This window comes from Aptenodytes forsteri, unplaced genomic scaffold, assembly GCF_000699145.1.
Source record: "Aptenodytes forsteri isolate BGI_AS27 unplaced genomic scaffold, ASM69914v1 Scaffold173, whole genome shotgun sequence".
NCBI lineage: Eukaryota > Metazoa > Chordata > Aves > Sphenisciformes > Spheniscidae > Aptenodytes > Aptenodytes forsteri.
In genome coordinates this window covers 3,335,005-3,357,317 of record NW_008794449.1, presented here as the reverse complement: position 1 = coordinate 3,357,317, position 22,313 = coordinate 3,335,005, and the positions used below count along the sequence as shown (strand labels likewise).

The 22,313-nt window shown below is 37.6% G+C and overlaps 1 protein-coding gene across 2 annotated transcripts in view; it reads left to right on the top strand.

Annotated features, from left to right (window-relative positions):
- CHCHD3 (coiled-coil-helix-coiled-coil-helix domain containing 3) overlaps positions 1 to 22,313 on the top strand; it is a 165,367-nt gene that overhangs the window by 10,596 nt on the left and 132,458 nt on the right. For both annotated transcript variants that reach the window (XM_009290426.1, XM_009290425.1), the window contains exon 3: positions 19,540 to 19,624. In XM_009290426.1, coding sequence (XP_009288701.1) covers positions 19,540 to 19,624 — 85 coding nt within the window. The remainder of the gene's footprint in view (positions 1 to 19,539; positions 19,625 to 22,313) is intronic.

Genomic DNA, 22,313 nt, shown 5'->3' with positions numbered 1-22,313 from the left:
GTAACTAGGTCTCAGGCCGAGATAGGTTCATCGCAATGATAGTCAGCTTCTTTTACAGTTTTTTCTTTTACAAATGGTTTGCTTTGTGTGTGGCTTTTTGCAGATAGGCAGAATTTATTTTTCAACAGGCATTCATTTAGAAGTGTCATTTTTGTTTCTATATATTCTTAGAAACAGGTAATTCTTATGTACCGCATACTGTGTGCTTTTTGGTCTCTAGTGGATTTGTTGAAATTAAATTTCATGCTATTCTGCTTAAGGCTGCATGTGCTCTATTAGGGTTTACTGAGTGCAGACGTTTGCTCTAAAAATCTTTCGGAGTAGTTGTGTGGTACACATATAAAGCAATTTTTGTCGTAGCTAGTATAACAAGCATAGCATAATCTTCCAATAGTTAGCAGAAAATCATGCTGAAAAACAACTGTTGGTGGCTGGCATGTGATTTCTGTATTAATTTCTACTGCTGCAGTAAGCTCAATTAAGAAAGCCAGGGAAACTGTCTCCAAAAACCACAGAGAAAAAAAATTAACCTGGGAAAAAGAGATTGTGTACATGGAGCCCTTTGCAAAACAGTATGTAATAGTGAGTTTTAAGGACTAAATGGTTATGCATTTATGCATGGAATTGGTGCCATTGCCTTTTACTAGTTTTGAGTACTGAATTGTTTTGTAGTTAAATCCTGGCAAAGTTTTAGACCTTTGAGCATAGACAGTCGGAGCTTAGCTGTAGGCTGAACTTTTTGAAAATGCAGCCAAAATTTATCAGATGTTTATGAGGCAGACTTGGGGAAAGACAGTGTGGGTTTTTTTTTGGTGTGGGTTTTTTTTTTTTTTTCATGTTAGAATGAAATAAAAATCTAACTGGCAACATGCTTCCCCCCCCCGCCCCTTCCCCTCCTTCTCTCCCTTTCTTTTTTTATTAATTTCAGTTACGTTATCTATTAGAAATCAGAATTTGACAGAGGAAGATGCCTGTTTGGGACACTTTTGTGTGGTCTTTGTTAGAAATCTCCCATGTATGTTCTTGCAGAAATCACAGTTCACATGTGTTCGAGTTCTTGGTTCATACTGAGAGTTAAATGTGCTGAAGATTGACAGTACTAGGCATTGAACTATTTAATATTTCCTCTGAAATGTCAGCCTTTGACTTCTCCAGTCTGTGCTGCGTCTGGGCACCAGAATAAAACCCAGCTATATTTCTCCTTTGTCCTTCAGAGACCTTCCTGGGATTATAGGTCAAAAAGACCAGATAAAAGGGTATGTAATTTAAAGGATTGTTAGAATAGAAGTAATTTGGAGCAGTTTGAATGATTCTGCTATCTTAAAGAATAAAATCAAAAATATTGATAATTTTAATGAAATAAACCCAATGACTAAACGAAACTGTTTGCTTTCACCAGTATTAGTCTTGATAGCACTATGCAAGGAAGCTGTCATTTTGCTATATAGCATTCTCTCTGGTTTTACAGTAAAATATATTGTTATCCAAATTATCTCTCCGCTGACTACGATTTTCAATAAAGTAAAGTGAGGGACTGCTATAAGAGGAGAATGTATCAAAATATTTCTAAACCAAGCCTCCAATGAACCGGAAGGAGATCGTTGTACAGGACAAGGAGACCTCCAAGTAGTAAAATCTTGTGGTTTTAATAGTAAATGCTACTTTCCTTTCCATCACAATTTATTTACCGGTTAGAGAATCTTCAGCGTGATATTAAAGAATACATTAGATGTATGGTTTATCGCATTAAGATGAGAAGAAGCTTTGTTTTATTCTTACTTCACTGCAGCCTGAAGATGAATTACTCAAACTCTTCATCACTTGTCAGATCAGGCAGGTTAAGTATATTGTATAGTGCTGCTTCTTGAGAGCTTTGTACTAGTTGTTTTTTAGTTAAACAGGAGGTAACCACTTACAGACTTCGTTTTTCTTCTGCCTCGGGGGAAAAGTATGCAGTTTCAGGTACTGCTACAATTTTTTTTCCAAGACTGGTTTGCATGTATACTGAACTCCTTGATTTTCAGTGATCTCATGTTGAGATATATTACTAGAGTTTTGGGGAACAACAGACTGAAAATCGCATTTTTCAGATATTACTACTTGTTTTTTGAAATCTAAATTTAAAAACTAGAGGAAGGACATTCTTTCTTCCCTTTGATTGCAAGGTTTGTTGTGTACCTCTGACAATGCTTCATGAAGCCAGTTTATCTGATTCTCATTTTTAGCTTCATTAACCGTGTTTGATTTCACCTAATGTTAATCATCTGAAAAATAAGCATCTAATATAAGCTAGTCATTTAGGCTAGGGGTGAGACATGGTGGTTCATCCCATCCTGTGAAAGGCTTCTACTCCTCCTTAATCTCTGGAGCTTTATACAGAAAGAGTTGAGATGAGTGGTTCACCCAAGATGCTTGACATTTTTTTTTTTCTTTTTTTCTTCTCTCTCTTTTTTTTGGTGAGAAAGAGGCAGCTTGTAAGAGAAAGGATTCAATTATCCCTGATGTTACTAAGTGACGCTTCTCAACAGGGGGGATGGCACCGAGTATTCTGAAATTTAAGTAGAAAAAGTAGTATCTGCAGAAATTGGTAGAAAGAATTAATAAAGACAGTGATTATATAGAAGAGTGACTTCAATGCTAATCAGAAACCTAAGGAAACTGCAATTTTTGGAGATCAGCACTGGATATCACATCACATCACTTTGTCAACTAAGCTTTGAGTGAGGACCAGTCTCCTGTTTCTGTGCCAGTCTGTCTGTCGAAGAGACTGCTGAACACACTGGCTCCTTTTCATCTGCTCTGTCATTTGCAGAGGAGAGGAGAGAATGTTTTACTCGAAGAAAAAGTGAACCTCATGTATTTTTGAATTAACTGGAAGCATCTTTGCTGACAGTCAGATTACTCTTTCTCCTTAGGATTTTCGTATCTGACCTCTGGCCCACTTGAACAGCCTTTTTCCCTGCACCTTTTATTAAATTCCTGAATTCACTTTCTAGTATTTGAGCTGCTACTAGCTCTTGCATTTGCTTGTTCATGCTGTGTTAATGTGCTACTACGTGACTACTCAAGGCAGTTTATTCCTAGAATGGAATCGGATCTGCTTGTTTATGGCAATACTGCTACTCGCTACATCCTTCTGTAGTATCTTGTTTTTCTTACTGCTAATAACTTACAACACTAAAAAGCTGTCAGTGGTGGAGATGGTATAAGTATTACAGCAGTTTAGAGACCAGTCATTTGAAAAAGTTGTTTACGTTAGCAGATCTCATTACACGTTATTAAAAATGTAGGTGTTAGATTACTGTTGTTGCGAGAATTTTAAAGATTTCAGCATTTGTCTTTTATTTTTATATAACTTCTGAATAATTAAAGTAGTCATAAACATCATAGTTTCATATTGTTTACAATCAGTTTTCAGTTATTACAAGCGGTAATACAGTGCTAAATATTGGGCTGCAAATACTTCAGTTACCACATGTCAAAGTTGACATTACTGTAGCTGTCTGCTGACAATAAAATATAAAGCCTGTTTTGCTGAAGTTGAAGGCAGACGCGTTACAGTGCTTTGTAAGTCACCTCCACTTTCCTCAACAGAAACATATCCTCGCTCCTGTGCAAGGAGCGCAAGTGCCCTTGATACTTTTGTGGTGCATGTATTTAAAATGTGTACATGGGCTATTTCTAATCTGACTTCTTGTGTCCTACCATTAATATTACATGAAATAAGTGTTCTGTCACTTTGTTACTAAAACTTGACTTTCAGATTATTCTCTAGAATAAACATGCTGCTGTATGGGATGTAGGAAACTGGAAACATTACCCTCAAGACGTAAGAAAGTACTTACAGATTCTCCTACGCTTCCCTTTCTAAGTCAGTGATTCTCATTTACAGGAGCTTGTTACAAATGCTGTTTAAAGGTTCTTATACTTTTGACTTGGATTTAAATTCTTTTCCTTGTATCCTTCTCGAGTCAGCAGCGATGAGGCTGAATGTGCTGTAGTTTGCATCTGAACTGAATAAACAAACTCTGGAATTACTGTTTTCTCTGCACTGATACAAAACATCCATGTATCAGCCTGTTATAGCTCGAATGAATGAACAGGAGATTAGTTTTAGGCGCGCCACAACAGCTGTTAAAGATCCACTTATTTATCACTGCAGGCTTCTTTGTACCTAATTTTAGGTGAAGTGATTGCTTTCAGACTTTGTGCACAGTTTCGGTGCCCATGTCATCGATAAATAAAATCATGACTTGATGTGGAGATGGTTACGCTTTTTTTTTGCTGAATAGTCAGCTTCTACTGGAAAATTTTTACTTCCCTTAAAATTTAGTGCTAAGTTGTTAGATTGCTTTAAATGTACTAAGTAGAAGTTTGGCATCTTGATTTGTCTTTCCATGCAACTCTAACCGCTGAGAAGTCTGGTTAATGGGATCAGCAGATGTATTGATGAGTGTTACCTTTGGGTGAAACACTTTTTTTTCTTTTCTTTTATTAACCTTTACCTATAAAGACATACTTTCACTGCTTGTTTTTTCACGGTGTCATTGCATTATGGCCTCTTACATAATTTGTTTTTATCTTCCCTCTTTCCCAGACTAACTTTCGAAGTTATTAACCAGTTTTATCCAAACTAGTCAGTGTTAGATTTCTCAAAGATAATTTATTTACCTGTTTTCTGAAAATTTGCAAATGGATTGGTGACAGTGGTACTATTGCAGTGTTTCCTGATATGGTTATTGTTCAGCGTTATATATCACAGATTATCTTCATACTGTTGAACCGATTTGCAAAGTGAAAATAACTACTGATGTATCCTGCGATGCATGTTGCAACTTACTTTATTTGAACATTAAGACTTTTGTTGCACTCCTAGAAATTTCCTCAAAAGGATGTGTTCATGATGGGTGGGGGAGGCTCCTTACTGGATGTGGATCTGCTGCAGAATGGTTACAAAGGTCTCTCTTTCCAGCAAGCACCCATACCTTTTCTATCATTATTGTCCGTATTCTTTTTCCATCGTTACTGTCTTTTCCTAGTTTAATTGTAGACTTCCCTCTCTGAATCTCATATCCTTCCCCTTCCACCTTATCAGTGCTTTGAAATTTCTGTATTCATCTTTCCATCCTCCTTCTTACTGGATTTCTTCACCAGTTCCCTTCAAAAGGGCTGGTCTCCTTGGCCACGAAGGGAATGGTACCTCTTGCTGTGTCTGCCTGTGCATAACCCTGTCTGGAAAATATTCAGAGCATTACTGGTGAGAAAGGAAAGATAGTTTGACGATAGGGTTGAGCTTGGAGGAGATAACGATATGTGGAAACTTGCAGCAAGAGCTTCTGCAGCCGTACCTGATGCATATGGAGTCATAGAATCATTTAGGTTGGAAGACCCTTAAGATCACAGAGTCCAACCGTAGAAAGGCGGAGGTGGGGGAATCCTGGAGAATTACAAGACTGTGGAAAAGCCTATGCATCAGTGAGCCTGGGGGATTTGGGAGAGCTTGGATGAATATGAAGGTAGGAGATGCTCTGGGACAATGCATGCAAATAGGCCAGACTAGGTTTTGGAAGGCCCTGGAGCTAGTGGTTGTGCTGGTGTTCTTGCCATGCTTTCTGATGCTTGGCTGTCACGTGCATTTGAAATTCAGCAGCTGAAGGGAAGGGACTGGGTGCAGAAAGTCACCATTCTTTGAGAACAGCAGTGGGATAGGACAAACAAGCAGTTGCTCCACTCTTTAGTAAAATTGAAAGATAACTTCTTAAATTTGACGTGTCTCGTGATAGCTTTAAGTAATAGAGTAGTTGCAAATTAGTGGTGGATACAGGTTTTGATGTGTGATGATATTAGTGCAGGATGGTCATTTGGAACCACAGTTTTACAGCATTACCTACTGCGTGACCCCTCAGGAGGCTGGGAGACCTGCGAATTACGCCCTACTACAGGACAGGTAGGCAAAACTCTCCTATAGTATGTTGTGCTACTGATGAGTCAGTACAAGTGTGCTGGTGGGCAGCCACTGTGTGCATAACTCTGGGCCAGCCATAAAATTCACCTTCTTTGCTCAAATAGTACTGTGACACAAGAGAAGGTAGGGTTATTGTGTATATAAGGGGAATAGAACCTAAATCCGCAAGAAGCCAGGTTATCATTAATTTAGTTGCTCGTGGGAAGGAAAATACGATTGGTTTTTAATTTCACAAAGCAGAGAGAATTTCCTTTTGGCATTTGGAGCTGTGAGTATGCAGCTGGCTTTGGAAATAGTGTAAGCAGTAGTGAAGGGGTTGAATTTCAGAAGGCGGCTGAAGCATCATCGTCATGAAGCTGTATCCTCCAGCAAATACCAGTCTTTGGTTTTCTATCTTTATGTTTATTTGCCTTGCCGCTCTTTCTCCTGATTGATTGTTCAGATTGGTTTGCTACAAAAGGACAGGCTCTATCATAGGGCATGGTAAAATCATTTAAAGTTACCAGTACGTGAGTATGAATTGGGAACACAAAATTTCAGTTTAGGTTGAAAAGTTAGGTGAATAGAAACTTATATTTTGCAAACATTTGTTTGTAAAAAAGAAAGAATGGAGGGGGGTGTTGTTCCTTGTAAGTGTGTACAGCCATTTGCACTGTGTGTATGGAATGCACAATATCAGAAAATAACATTATTCTTTGTCCCATTACCTATTCGTGTTAACTCATCCCATTCAGTCATTCATTAGAAGTCTTCCCTTACCTTCTTTGGGTAGCAAGGCCTGTTCCCTATGCTTTGAACCACATTTACGTAAAAGTAGGACTCCTTGCCCCACAAACAGTTGGCACATGGACATTTGACAATAAAATTCAATGCCTAAAGCTAGCTACTCTGAGCCTGTATTCCCACCAATGGAAAGGTATGTGAAAATATCCTCAACAGAGGGCTTTCTGATTCAGAGTGATGAGCAGCTTTGTGAATCTTCTTATTCCTGTCCAAAGTGACTGCAATCCAGAGCTGTAATTGGGTAAAATTGACTTTTCAGTGCCACTGATAGTGTGCAATCACAGCTGGAGAAATCTCTTTAAAGATGATGGTAGTAGATGAACTGAACATCAAAATTTGCCATTTATGCAGCCTTGACAGTACGGGGAGTCCCATTTGGCAGTGCTGGCCTGTGCAATAGCAGTTAGTAATTCTTTGCAATTAGTGGTGACTTCTAAACTGAAAACTGAAGAGATGTTTTAGTTTATAAACCCTTTTACCTAGCTATTACGTGTAGAAATACATGATTATTGCACTGTCCTCTATAGTGGTAGAACACGTTCATTGAAATACATGTGGTGAAAGAATTTATAAATTATTTTGTCCAAGAAAATAAAAGGGATACCAGTAAATTTCCCCATACTGTCAGATAAAATAGCTTTACAGTAAACTTATGAACCATAAAGATTAGGAACTGGATAACTTAAATTTTCCTGAAAGAACACTGCATGCTTAATCCTGTTGAAAGCAGAATCATAAAATCCTTCCCATCGTTGCTTACAACATGATTATTTTTTTAAATGTTGAATTATGGAATCCTGATGCTTTTATCCATTGCATTCAGCAAGAAAAGCCTTACAGTGTATGTATAGTAGGAATTACTAGCACAGACAGCTGAAATAGCAAGTCTCTCAACTGTTGTATTCAATCTAAGGGTATTCTGCCAGTGATAGCCTTGTAAAGGTATGCGATACTTCCGTATTATTATTTTTAAAATTATTTAAAATGAACAGGACAGCAAAACTAGTTATGGCTAAATAGCTGCTGAAATAACTTATTTCATATATATATACTTACATTGCGGAGGTGGGTGAGAAGGATGGGTTATTAAGAAGGTTTGGTTGAAATGATTCACGACCTTGTAAGGGCGTTGAGAACAATTTTAAGTTACAATAAAATTTCATGTAGTCATGTAGCTGGCACAGCAGGAATTCCTAGAGAAAATAAAAATTAGGTACATTTTTATGTTAACTGGCTTCTTTAACTCAATCCACTTATTGGTGGTAAATGACTTATTTTTATTAGCTGTCACATGTTTCAAGATATATTGCCCATATTTCATGTTTCTTCTCTTGCAGTGCTTCCCTGTGTCTGTCACCTGTTACATCTAACTTAAGTCCTCTAATACAGGATGTTTCTTCTGTGTCAAGCGTGCGTGTTTTTTTTGTAATGAATTCTAAGTTTCTGGAAGAAAAGTCTTGACAGATTTTTGAGGATTCACTATACTGCATTGAAATTCCTGTAACATTTCGGTCGAATAATCATCCATTCTGACGGAAGAATCACACAAATATACAATTTTAAATTTGCGGTGAGAACCTCTGTCTATTCTGCCACCGCGATTGTTGTGACTCCAGGACACCTGTGCCTGCCTGCGTTCAGGCCTGACGGTCTGAGCTTAGCGTGAATGGGGGAGAGGTTGATGTGTTTTCTGGGCGATACGAAAACCCAGACTGAGCATTGCAGAAGGATTTTGTAGTGGAAGAGCTCACACATTTATTGTTAAGCCATCAGTGACTGGAAGGGATGGCTATGCAGGCTCTTTGGTGCAGCAGGACAGACTTGTCCTGCATAGACCTTTGCTCACGCGTCCTTGCTTCTTGACTCCTAACACTTTATTCTCCTATGCTCCATTTCTACTTTGCGTATTGGATAAAAGCACTAATTCTACGTTTAGTGTCGGGATTTTGTATTTTTTAATTTTCTGTCTTTCTGTGGATTGTATACATCCATTTCTGTTTGCTTGATCTTTCTGTTAGCTTATTAGAATGTAACCTTGGACGTGCTAGGGAGTAATGAAAAGTCTTTGCTTTTCTCGTTTAGGTGCGAATCTCAGAAATAGGCTTTTCTTGTTAAAGGTAGCTGTTAAGCACAGGCAGACAGAACCCAATTCAAAGAATCGCAGGGGAAAACCTTGTAATCCTGCTCTCCCCTGTTTTCTCCAGCTCGCTTCATAAGTTTGTTGTTGGGTTTTACTGCTAAAGTTGCAACAATAATGGGATACTGAAAAGAGGATGTTCCAAATAGATTATGAACTAAACTTGCTTTGCTATTTCTAGATCATGTACCATGTTATTTCTAATTTAAATTAGTGTAAATTGATTGATATCCACATTTACATTGTAAAATAGATAATGTAATATATGCAAGAGCGCCTTTGGAAACAAAAATATTAAATATTTTTAAATTATGCACACTTAATTGCATTGTTTTTGTATTTAATTATCCTATGAGCTTGTTTAAGTATTGCTGCACATTACCAATATTTAATAGTTAATACAAATTTCTGTCCTTGGAGGCGCACTTTATGTTTGTACTGAATCCGTGGTTGTAGGAAGTGCCTGTAATTCTGAATTTAAATGGAAGATTTGCTGTATGTGTTGGTAGTTAAATTTGTATGAGTCTGAAAATAGAATTTATTCTTAAGAATGCTATTCTTTAAAAATAATAATTAAATTTAAAAACCCCCAAACAACAGTTTAAATGCTGGCCATGCCCTGATCCATGGCTCATAATACAGAAATTTGGGAAGTGTGTAATAAGGTCACTCATGAAAGCGACTGTTCTGGCACACACAGATATTTGTTTCTGGTAGTTCACTTGTACATATACCAGTAAACTTCCTGAGGGTTTCTAAGGGATTCTTTTGTTGTAGGGAGAGAAACAGATTCTTTGGTCTTTAAAGCAAATAACTTATTTCTGGAGTTTTTTCTTTAGTGCTGGTGGAATGAAGGGATGGTTCATTATTTTTTCCATTGAATGTAAGGCTAATTTGGACTATTTATAGGGTTAAAGACCAGGTACAACAGTGTTTGATACAACATTTTTAAAATAAATTAATGGTTATGCCGGGAATACTGATGTACTAACCATTACAACACTTCCTTTTCCTCTTGTGTGTTTGTTACTAGCAAATCCAGGCTCTTTCAAAAATAATAATTTCTTTCAAAAACAATAATTAAAGAAGGAAGAGTCTATTTAATGGTGTCATTGACTTACCACCTAATTTAAGCACACTAAATATATTTGCAACGGTTTTAATCGCCATTGAAATCATACAGTTTGATTTCAAAACCAGAAGTCTCAATATTTTCTTTAGAGTGCAATGAATATTTATATGGCTTTCTTAAAAACTTATGTTTTTAGGAGTCCAGGATAAGAGCTCCTTGACAGTGTTACTGAGGTCCAAAGTAAACTAAAGTATGTAATTCTACCAGGGAATTTTATGCTCGTAAGAGTTACCTGATTGACAGTTCTGAGGAGCTGAAGCTTCTACGTGTGCAGAGACAGCGCGCATCATGGGTAGGTGTAGACGGACTGTCTCGCATTGATTTACCAGTGCACTTTAACCTGGACCTCAAGTGACCTATTTCAGGGGTGAGACAAATTTTGTTTCCATGGTTAGCTGCTTGAGACAACTTTGAGAATGTCAGGAAAGGTAACAATATTTTCTTGTTGTTTAATTCAATAAGAAATAAAGTATATACTTTTTTCCCCCCTGGTCTAGTGGAAATTATTGTATGCTACTTGAGTGCCTGTCATTTCTATAGTTGGCTACTTTTTCTAAATTAAGAGTAATGGATTTGATATTTTGTCTTTTCTCTGCTGTTCTACTTAAATGGCTACTGTTGATATTGATGTTTTTTGTGTGATGTATGGAATTTAGATATGGACCAGACTGGAGTGTTTATTAAGTAGGAAGAATAAATTGAGGGTATCTGCATATTACAATATTTGTGTATTATGCATCTTAAATGGGAATGTGGGTGGGAAAAGTCTTTTAATTATGAAGACCCATAATGTGTTTATAAGGCCACAGCTTGATGCTGTGAAGGTACCAGGTTGCCAACGTATGCTTTCTGATTCAATATTTATGACTGTTAGTGTGCAGTTAGGAATTTTCCTTGTGACATCTTCATTAACTTTAATGTCTACAAAGCTGCAGTTGCCCTGCCAGCTACTGAGACAGATGATGGGTTTGAAGACAGCCCTAAGGTACGTTGTCCCAAGTGACCTAGTTAATGTTCATACTTAATGTGCACAGGGACATGAGAACTGCCTTGTTGGATCAGATCGATGACTTAAATGCCCTGATACTCTGTTGTCAATACCAGATGCTACAGAGGTGAACGCAAGAAATTCTGCAGTAAGTAATTGTGAAACAGTTTTTCCCAGCAAAAAAAGAAGTCTTCCTGTTTCTGGCAATGGTTGGTACATACCTTGAAGCAGTGTTCTCCAACTCTGCTTTATGTATAAGTAATTAAGTAATTGTGAAACAGTTTTTCCCAGCAAAAAAAGAAATTTCTGGCAATGGTTGGTACATACCTTGAAGCAGTGTTCTCCAACTCTGCTTTACTTTAGCCCCCCCCCCCCCCGCCTTGGTTTTACTTGCTTTTGGCTTCAGCAAAGAGAGTTGTCAATATATTGTCCACTGTGCATTTCAAATATTGCAAAAATAAAAATATTTTAAATGCTGCCATATCAGCTTTCTTGTGAGCCTTTTTAACACTGTGTGATGGCAGAACGATCAGAAGCCCAGAGCTGCCAATTTTATGTTGTTGTATTCTGTACTATGTCTCTCCTCTGTGTTGAGCCATTTTGGGTTTTCTTTCCATTATTTCTGTCTGCTTTCCCAAAGGAAAAGAGTTTGTGTGTTAGTGCCATACATTCATCAGTTGCCTTCTGATAACTTCTGAATTTATTAATCAATTTCAGGTAAATCTAACTAAGGGGGGCTGAAAGACTCAAGGCCCTGATATTTCTATAGGTTTTGATAAATCAAGGGCTAGGTAGAAAAGAGACAATAAGACAGATGCCTTTATGGAGAGAAGGTCTTCAGCTGCCTGGGCTGTTTTGACAAAGGTTTACCACTCCACACATACACTATGGCTGGCAGATTGGCACGTGTTCCGCAAAAGCAACTACAGCCTGTGCTGTGTATCGCCAAGTCGAGCTAGGAGACAGGAGAGAGAGCTGAAGTTTGGAGACTGGAGAAGTGCTCAAGGAAGACAATGTCGTAGGGACAAGAGAGATCAGCTTGACTTAATGTGAGGGGGCAGAGAAACATGCAATGCGGATCTGTGAGAAACCAGTCTATGTTAGTGCTTCTGATGCAAAAAACAAAACACCCACCACAAAAGAAAAAACCCACAAAAACCCCAAACCAACTCCAAACCTCTCACTTCTATGCTTTGTTTCAAAGACTAAATTTTCGAATGTTTCCCCTTTGCCTTAAAATAAAGAAAATGTTAACATAAGCTATTGAACAAAATAGTTTGGAGAACTTTTCAAGGTGGTTATTGTGTTAAGCCCATAAATTTTGGTGGAACTGAAATAGATCTCAGCAAAGCTTATCCTTGGCTTTAACTGTTGTGTGGAAAGACTGATAAAGCACTGTGCTTGAGGAAGTGTGGAGGTGCATCATCTTATATTTTTCATATTCTTTCTCTCTTGTTCTTTAGGTATTCTATACTTATGTTGGACCTTCTCTTCCCCTTCTACCTTTTTCCCTCTCATGCCCTGCTGACCATTAAACAAATCTTCTTTGTGCACTGTTTGGGTCTTACATGTGATTATGGTTGATTTAAAACCAAGCAAAATGTAAGATAAAATCGCTTTATGCTTTCCAGTGTGTGTGACTATTCACTTAAAAACTGAATTTGTATACCATTGTGCTGCTCAGCTTGCTTAGCCTTATTTTCTCCCTTTTAAAGTTTTCCAGTCTTACAAAGTCTTGATTAAAATGATTTTAGACTATTCATGTTCAGAGTTTAAAGGCTCTGTTTAGCCTTCCCATTGCTAGTGCTTTCTGTCCTCCTGTTTTGTCTTAGCCTGTTTCTAATCCATGACAGTAATTTACCACTCATAACATAACTAGTTTCCTAACAGCCTCTACTGTGTGCTGACGTAAAAGGTGAACCGAATCGCATATGTAGCTTCTTGTTTGCTGTCTTGTTGATGCATTCAGACACTAATTTCAAGATTGTGCATTCTGCTTTTGTGTATCTTAGCCCTGCGTTAGTCCTCTGGATTGCACCCAAGCCATGTACTTAATTTAAATGGCATGGGTTGTCATAGAATCATAGAATAGTTTGGGTTGGAAGGGACCTCTAAAGGTCATCTAGTCCAACCCCCCTGCCGTGGGTCCTTTCTTTGAAGGCAGAAGTAGCCAGTGTAGCCCCAAATGCATTGCAGAGCTCCTTGGGTGAAGGAGTGGTGGTCTGACACTCGAGAGGAGAGGCTGAGGGACCTGGACTTGTTAGGCTTGGAAGTACTCTTCCAGCAAGGAAGTTATTGAGAAGGCAGAACCAGTCTCTTCGTGGTGGTGCATGGCATGAAGATGAGAAACAAGAGGCGTACATTGAAACAAGAGTGCTTTTGACCTGTAAGGAGAAGCTTTTTCGCCATCATGTCAGTCAGGCATTGAAACATATTGCCCAGAGGGGCTGCGCTGTTTCCATCCTTGGAGGTATTTTTTTGTAAGAGCAAATTTTTATCTCTTTAAGGAAGATGGTCAAATGACATGGAGGACTTCTGTATGATTCTGTTCTGGCCTTTGAGAAGTTGCTCTCTGAAGGACGTCTTGTTCAACTGGACAGCTCTTTTTTTTTTCCCCTCAAATTAGCAAAGCTGAATGAAAAGTAGTTTTATTTTCCTTTTTTGGGTAAATTAATTCTCTGAATATTATTTAGCTAAGTATTTTCTAAAACGCATTTGAGTGTATCAAACCTAAGTGTCTCTTCATTAATAACATAATGCACCTGCCCTTTCAAGAGGGTTTAGTTAGGGGGCCTGATAATAAATGCTGTTTCCATTAATGATTTTTTTGAAAATGCAAGACTAATGGGCAGATTCCTAGCTCTGCAGGCTAGAGGCTATTTGATTAATGTGTCCATATTGTATTCCTGATTTCTTAGGCTAATCTTTTTGAGGCTGCAGGTGTCTGCTTTACCTAATGTGTGTTGTTTGCAGGTTTGGGTGCTGCCTTCTTGCTGTAATCTTAGTATCATGCTGAATGTTTTTTCTATGAAGCAACTGCTTTAGAGTGAGAGGAAAAAGGTATGGATTTAAATCTGGTGACTAGCAAGGGCAGAGGAGTGGGAGAAAAATATTGTGAGAGTAGCTGAGTTGCACATACTCTTATGCACCAACCTATAGTAGACCTACGCGATAAAATTGCTGATTGCTTCTCAAGAATTGTCATCATGCGAAGCTCTTGGCTTTGCTCCAATACTGCTAGTGGATGGCCTTTGAAGTTCCCAGATGAACTGCACATTATCTCTCAAACCTCAGTAACTGTTGGTAAGTGTGTAAGCTCTTCAGTACCCTTAGCTCCTCTGTCCTCACCAATTGTCCCTGTAATTGTATTTCCCAGGGTTCAAAGCACTTTGAGTATCAGGTGTATGCTTTCTTATTCATTTGATTTTGAAGCACAAGTGGAGAATCAATTATAAGGGTTAAGCAAATGGCTTTGCGCACTCTTTTTGTTTTTTTGGTTTGGCTTTTTTAACAGCAATCAGGCTGTTCTTTACCTGGACTACAGAAAACAATATTGTATCTCTACAAGTGGCTCTCAAAACCATTTTCATAGGTTTTGTGGCCTTTTAAAAAGGTGGCAGAATAAGCCTCCTTCAGGTTTGCAAAAGGGTGTTGGATGCATAGGAATCTCAGAGTGTCTTCCTTGTCTGGAAAAGGCTGAACGGGAAAGTGTTGAAACGTGGCCGTGGGGAGAATGCTCTTACGCTTCTATAACTGCCAGCCTGCTCTGCATTCTTTTCAAAATGAAACCCTGTCCTGGTGAGAGGTACTCTCACACCCGTTCACTCCACGCATCTGTCTGAAGGCATAAAGCCAACTAGAATGATTTGGGAGAAAACTTGAGTAAATGCGCTGTAACTTTTATTCTGGAAGTTGCCTCTCTTCTATTCGTTGGGTGTGGTCACAGATTTTGGCCAATAGATATGTATTGGATGTAATTTATAGTTTCTTCAGATCTAATCTTTGGCTGTCTTGTCCTCTTTCTTCCATGCTCTTAAAGCTTTGTTTTAAACGTGAAAGAAGCCAAACTTACCTTTTTGTCTGTCTGTGTGTGTATGGGGAGGGGAAGTTAACTGAACCAAATACGCCTATTATCTTGTGCTTGCAGTATGTGAAAATGGTTTAAGTAATAATAATTGGTTAATTTATCCATACTTTTTTTTTAAAGTTAGTCTGTGCATGAAGGGGAGGAAATACGTCATGCATTTGCACTATAATATTAGTCATAAATGACTATGTCTTTCAAACTTTTCCAAAAGAGTAGGTGAACAAATAAGAAACGTCAGGTTACTGCATCCCGGAGGTCATCAAAATGGTAAAATGTCCTTGTCTCTTGACAGTCACTGCTTGGTCTGCCGAGATGCAGGCAAGAGCTTTGTGGTTTTTATCATATACTGGTTTTCTGTGTCTGCGGTGTTGTTATGTGGAACAGTCTGGTCACTCTTTTAAGCATTGTGCAACCTGCTGCTAGATCTGAGCATGGTAATGAGCCCATTGGCAATGCAGCTGGTGGTACTCCATTTCCATTATCCTGAAGAGAATACTGCTTATCAGACACCTATCAGCATCCACCCTTCACATGCTAAGAGGACAGAGAAGAGTTATTTCTGGCTGTAGCACTATGGCTTTTTGAGTATAGTTCCCATTACTGACCATCTATCTAAATTGTCTTGTGATGTGAGCTGTGCATTAGCACATTCAGACTTGGGAAGTGGTGGAGCCGCATTCATTTTACGCTCTTGTAGGAGCATAAGAAAGCACTGGGATGCAAGTGTGACCTTCCTAAATGTACTTGCCTGAAAACCTTCCAAATTTGTCTGCTCTGGGATGCACTTACTATGAAGTCGACACTGATTTCAGTATCCTGAAGAACTTAAAATACTAAAGGGGGTGGTGGTGGGAATGGCTACATAATTTTTGGCAACTGCTGTATAATTATCGTCTCCGGATCATGCTTATTTTAGCAGTCTTGCAGCCACCAGGTTCTAATATTCTCCACTAGTTTAATGGTCAGCTGTCTGTTTTTAATGCCCTATAGTCTGAGCAGAGATTGCCATCAGAGATAAATGTTACTGCTTTTATCTAGAAACAGTTCCATATTATTTTTTTTTCTGATAAATTAACTTTTCTCTTTTTAAATGCTTCTTCCCCTAGAACAAATCCCTCCTACTTGTAGAACTGCAATTTTTTACTGAAACATCATAAAGTTCCCATTTGGGAGCTACCCAATTATATCTTACAATAATTCTATTGAATGATCTATAGCTCCACTTTTATTCCCTATTAGTATTTGGCTGATCGATGGGTAACCTAATTGATTGTTAAGGTCAAATGTCTTTATTGGCTGATGCTTGAATCTTTTCTCATTACAACTTGAAAACCTGTTCTATGGTCTGATAGAGTTCATGTACTCATTTTTGCACACTAGAACAATAAAATTCATGATGTAGGTGCTGGTGAACAATATACTTATGCAATGTTTTGTGTATTCTCAGGTCCAGTATTAAAAGGACGTGAAAGATTGAGGTATCTGGGTTGAGCAGAACTGCAGTAAGAAACGCTTGATTGTGGGTTTTCAGATTGTTCTGTGAATAAGGTAGCTGTGATGTGAAATAAATTCTTTGCTTTTATGACAGCTTAATCATTTCTAAGTGTACAAATGCAGAACCTTAACTGCTCTCATTTTGGCTTGTGATGCTTACTGAGGTGTGGGGGAGATTAATGTGTGCCGCAGTACAGAAACAGGATCCTTGTGATTGCCTGATATTTTGCTAAACTTTTTTTTCCTCTTCTGGCGATACAGTTCACTGTGACTAGCTGATCTTTGTTTGGAAATGTACAGGTGTGCTGTAACGACTCACTCTCTGAGCAGATACTATCCTCGCATAGCCTTGGAGGAGAAAATAGTGGAGCGGTGTCAACAGCCAGTAGAGATAGTCCCAATAAAATGGGGTTTTGCTTTTTCATCCGGGGTTTGTGATAGTAATCTGATACAAGATTCATATTTACCTCTGAATTTTCACATATGTTAATACATTTTTAGGCTGGGGTCTCACTTGCCATTCGCAAGTGTCTCCCCACTCTTCCCCAGTGCAACTGTTTCTGTCATCTAAGCATTTGCTGCATGTGGCAGGATGGATATCAATTCATTCTGCTTTACTTAAGATGCTTATAACTGAATTAGTTGGCCAAGACTCCCATATAGTCGATGAAGCTGCTCCATTCATTCATAAAATTCACTATTTTAAAAGTCTACTTTAGGATGAGAAGAATTGCACACTGGACTCTAACTATAATGGGAATGTGGTCTAATGATGTTGGATAATATTTGCAGATAAAGCCAACTCCTAGAGACGAGGTCACTGAGGTACATGGCTATTTGATGCTAGCTTTTTTGTGTGTCTTTTTTTTATTTTAGAATCTGACTGCTGCCTAATGTAAAACAAATAACTGGTTCTACAAAGGGGGTACTAGAATTGGAGGCTGTCCCAGTTTTGTCTTCTAATCACTAGACACCCTCTAAGACACTTTGGGTTTTTTTTAATGAATTAAGCTAAACAAACCCAACGAAACAAAATGAGGGTGTATCTGCTTAAATTAGATGGTAGCTTGGTGATTAGAGCACTTTACTGGAGTATATGTGATATGTGGACTCAAACCTGTCCATTTTGGGAGGGTCTAAATTCCAGATGTTCCACTTTCTGGGCAAATGCTCTAACTATTAGCTTTCTGTGAAAGAGGAGGCTGACAGCTTTTCCCCCTCTGCCCCGGTATCTCCACAAGTTTCCGACCACTAACAGTTGTTGAATGCTGTCTCTGTGCATAAATACTTAATACAAATGCAAGCTCTAAGGAGACTGCTTGTTGTCTCGCAATTGCTTCGTGTCTTATATTTCCTGTAAATGTAGTTCTCTGGTTTTTACCTACCTAAACAAGTGGTTTTTGTTACTGCTTCTGAGGGCGGATGAGGGGGTTGTATCACCTTCTTGAATTTAACATCTATATTATGCTCAAGTGATAGGCATTTTGGAGTGAGATTACATGTCTTTTAGCTCTGTGGTTCCATAGAGTGGAATTTGGGCTAGATGCTTCATATAAATAAGGGAATTATCTGTATGCCTGTAACAGCTCAGCTAGTGTAGGTATACCTCTTTTTTCAGACAGGCAGGCCTAGATTAGGATCTATATTGGAATAAACCTGGAAATAACAATTTGATTTTTAATCTCTTTCTACAGCTGTACTTTATAGTTGTTTTCTTTTCCACCTATAGGAAAACTTACTCTTCTTGATTGCTACAAATCAATATTTTATGCAAAGTTAACAGCTGTTCTACTGAAGTTGGTATAAATTTTGGTTACCAAGCTACTCCATTTTTCCCAAGTGGAAAATGTTGTTCTTCTTTCTTACTAGGTGACTGGGTATTCCAATTTTTTTTTTTTCTTTCTTCAATTCCTGCTATGTGTGTGTCGAGTTGTATTTGGATAGAGATAAAACAAAACCGTCTCCAAAGTTGGGTTGGTGGGTGGTGTTCTCTTTTTTTATTTTAATTTTTTTTAGGCCTAAACAACCTTTTCAATATGATTTCTTCTGGAATTCTCTTGAAACATGTTTTATTGCTACAACTTCTATCAAAGGAAATAACGACGAACTATTTCTGATCTCCTTGGGTCAGATTTTTCAGAAGTACGCAGCTGCCTATAGGTGCAGAGATAGTTAATATTGAACAGTATCAGTCTAGTAGCTTGCATGACTGAGCCCTTCAATATCGGAGAGAGTTGGGAACGGACCTGTTTTGTGTTTCAAAATCTTATTGAATGGATTTTGGTAGTCTTATAGATGTCTTTCAAGCTTGTAGGATTCATGGCTCTCATACAAGTTTATTCATAGACTTGAAGTTGCTTCCCTGCTTTTTCAGTTCTTAAGCAGACTTTCAACTAATTCATCTGACAATCCAAATGAAGAAAATATTATTTCCATATCTGCTTGTTTAAACAAAATTCGGAGAATTTGGGGCAAAATCTTTTTCTAACAATAGAAACCACAAGTATGGATATCTAGGATGTTGCAAATGCTTTCTTGGGTAAAATATGAATGTGAAAATACTTAATTCATTACACAGGAAGATGTTTCCCTTGGTTCCATATGAATAAAAAGCAGCATTTTATGACTTTACTATTTAGGTTTCAGTTCCATTCCCCACCCCCCTTTTACTTTATAAAGGCATATTTCCTGAGAAAAATGTATTTAATTTAACATACACTGTATGTTTTTTAATTTTCAAAAGATTCTACTAACTGAAAGGTTGTTTAATAAGAGTAATTTTTAAAGGGTCTCTAGTGTTCTATGCTAAAATTTGAAAGGTGGTTAAACCACAAGAAAGCTTTATAGAAAAAAGAAAATAAATAAAATAGAGCGCTGTATTATGCAGTTGTTTCTGTAATTAGGAATATGTTGTGTTCTGTTAACATTTCATTTAATTTTCTTTTAATTGTAGTTAATGATGAAGAACTGAAGAAAAGAATAGCTGAAGAACTGGCATTAGAACGAGCCAGGAGAGACTCTGAAGCTCAAAAGAGAAGGTTGGTTTGTTAATAACAATATTTAAAACAAACATGTACTTAATGCTTTTATTTACTGTTATTTAGACAAAAGACAAAAATGGGTAGGTAAGACCTTGGGGGGATACAGCAAGTTTTGATATGTGTTAAAACAACAAATTAACTGCAATTTCCTTGTAAGCTGATATAAAACAAATTAACTGCAACTTCCTTGTAAGAGCTGATATAAAATGTTGATCTAAATCCCTTTTGAACTCATAAGCCCGACTCTTTTTTGCAGTCTTTTAAGCTCAATCTTCATGGATTTCTCCTGAGTCCAAATACTCACTTTGTGGTGTAGAGATAGAAATAGGTTGAGAGCAGTGCAGAGGTGGGTTACTTATAACCCCTCTGTTTGATCAAAAGGTAAATTTTAACAGCAGTAGAAATGGTAATTCTTGTTGTTTCTGTGAATTCTAGATAATTTCTGTGAGCTGCAGTGTGTCTAGAACTGCTTTAATAGTTAGTACAGCATAGTGCTTTGAAGATACAAAGCACTGTATTAAAGCAGTTTACTAGTAGAAAACCCTTTTGACATCCTCTCTGTATATTGAATCATTACTTTCTTATGCATGTTTTTTCAGAGACTGTAGTTACTGTGGAAGACTGGGTAGTCTTACAGAATGCAGCTGCAGACTTTGGATGCAGCATTTTCAAAATACACTCTGCAATGTTTAGTATGGTACTGTGGGATTATTAACAGATTAAAAAAACCCTGTTTGAATTTGAAATCGAGTTTGGCTGTATGGTGGACTTGTGTGTCAATTCGTACTTTCTTTCAGTGAATAGATAATATATTTTTCCTGAATAGATAATATGACACACTGAATATAAATATTAACCTACACATTGTCCTCTATTCTGAGAATGGGAAGAAAGGCTCATTATGATGGATTTAAAAAATTAGAATGTAATTAGGACTACTTAAACTGTCTGCATATATATCAGTTGTTTCCTACACATCATATTATTATTTAATTGAGTTAGGTTGATGAAGTATATAATTAGATAGGACTATATAAATGTCCCAGGAAAAAAAAAATCAGGCTTTTTTTTTTTTTGAATCAGCAATAAAGGAAATCGATATGTTACAGTGAAATCTCTCCTCTGTTGAACTGGGCTTTGACAGGAAAACCGGCATTACATTTGAGCTTAATGTTGACTGTTGAAGAGTTTGGCTAAACGTGATTACAGTATGGAAATGTTTGTTTTGTAATTTCAGTATTTTGTCGTTTGACACTTTTCAGTAATTTTCATTAAGTGTTCTATAATTCAGTTTTCATGGGTTAAGCATTGATCTGTGAAAGGTAGGGAGCAGGTTGGCTTGTCGTATACTTGATTTTATTTTTGCAGGGGAATAGTGCTGGCAGTCTTCCCTTTATTTGGCTAACGATTAGTGGGGAAGATATTGCATATTAAAAGGGTCCTGTAAAATCTTTTTGTTGTCTTAAAATTAGGTTGAAGAACCTTTGCTTTTGAAATGTAAACTATTAAGTGGGGAAGATATTGAATATTAAAAGGGTCCTGTAAAATCTTTTTGTTGTCTTAAAATTAGGTTGAAGAACCTTTGCTTTTGAAATGTAAACTATTAAAATAAAAATATAAAGAATAAAATGACAAATATCAAGTCTTGTTAGGAGCTTTAATCCTTTTCTAGTTTTGATGTTTGTTTATTTTTTTTTTTTAGCAATAAGCAAGGATTTATTATGCTGTCTACACAGTATAAAAAAAATATTTTGACCCGATTGTAGAAGCTCTTTTCATGTTGGATGAAACAACTTTAAAAGATGCAGATGTTTACTTAGCTATTACTTGAGGTCTTTATGGGCTGAATTCTGGTTGAGGCTTGTGTTTTAAAAACATTCAAGAAATGCTGTAGCAAGTGTGGAGCTGTTCTCCTCCGGATCATATTCTTCTGAGAACGAAGTGAATGCTGCTCTGTTGATCACTTTAAGAACAGATTTATGTTGTTCAGGTTCAGCATACCTACCTCTCCTGTTTTATTCCAGTTGAGAAAGCAGTCTCTCCACAATGCAAGGGCATGAAAAATGTTTGTGCAATGTTCTTTTTCAAGTCAGGATCCCTCCTTTCAGGTGTGGGGGGGGGGGGGGAGGAAAATGCAGTCTTGTGTACAACCTCCTGTGCCAGTCTTCTGGACACTCATGCACTTACAGCAGAGTCGGTATAATTTTTCATCATTTCTAGACTTCAATTTTCAAGCAAGTATGTACTTAAGAGCTAGATGCACATTCTTCAGATGAAGTATTTTGTCTCGCATGTCTGTTTAGTTGCAGAGAGTTCTAGCAAATATAAATATGAAAAGATTACTCTCAACTGTAGTTATTTGTAATAAACATACAAACACATTGATGCAGTGTTGGAGAAGAGAACTAAACCTGAGTTCCCAGCTACACTAAGCTTAACACATATAGCAGAAGGAGACTGTTAACAGAGAACAGTTCATAGCATTCATATGTCAGTAGTCACACAAGAAAAAAATACAGTGTAATGCAGGTTTCATAACTTATCATAGAATCAGTAAGGTTGGGAAAGACCTCTAAGATCATCGAGTCCAACCATCGACCCAACACCACCATGCCCACTAAACCATGTCCCTCAGCGCCTCATCTACATGTCTTTTAAATGCTTCCAGGGATGGGGACTCAACCAC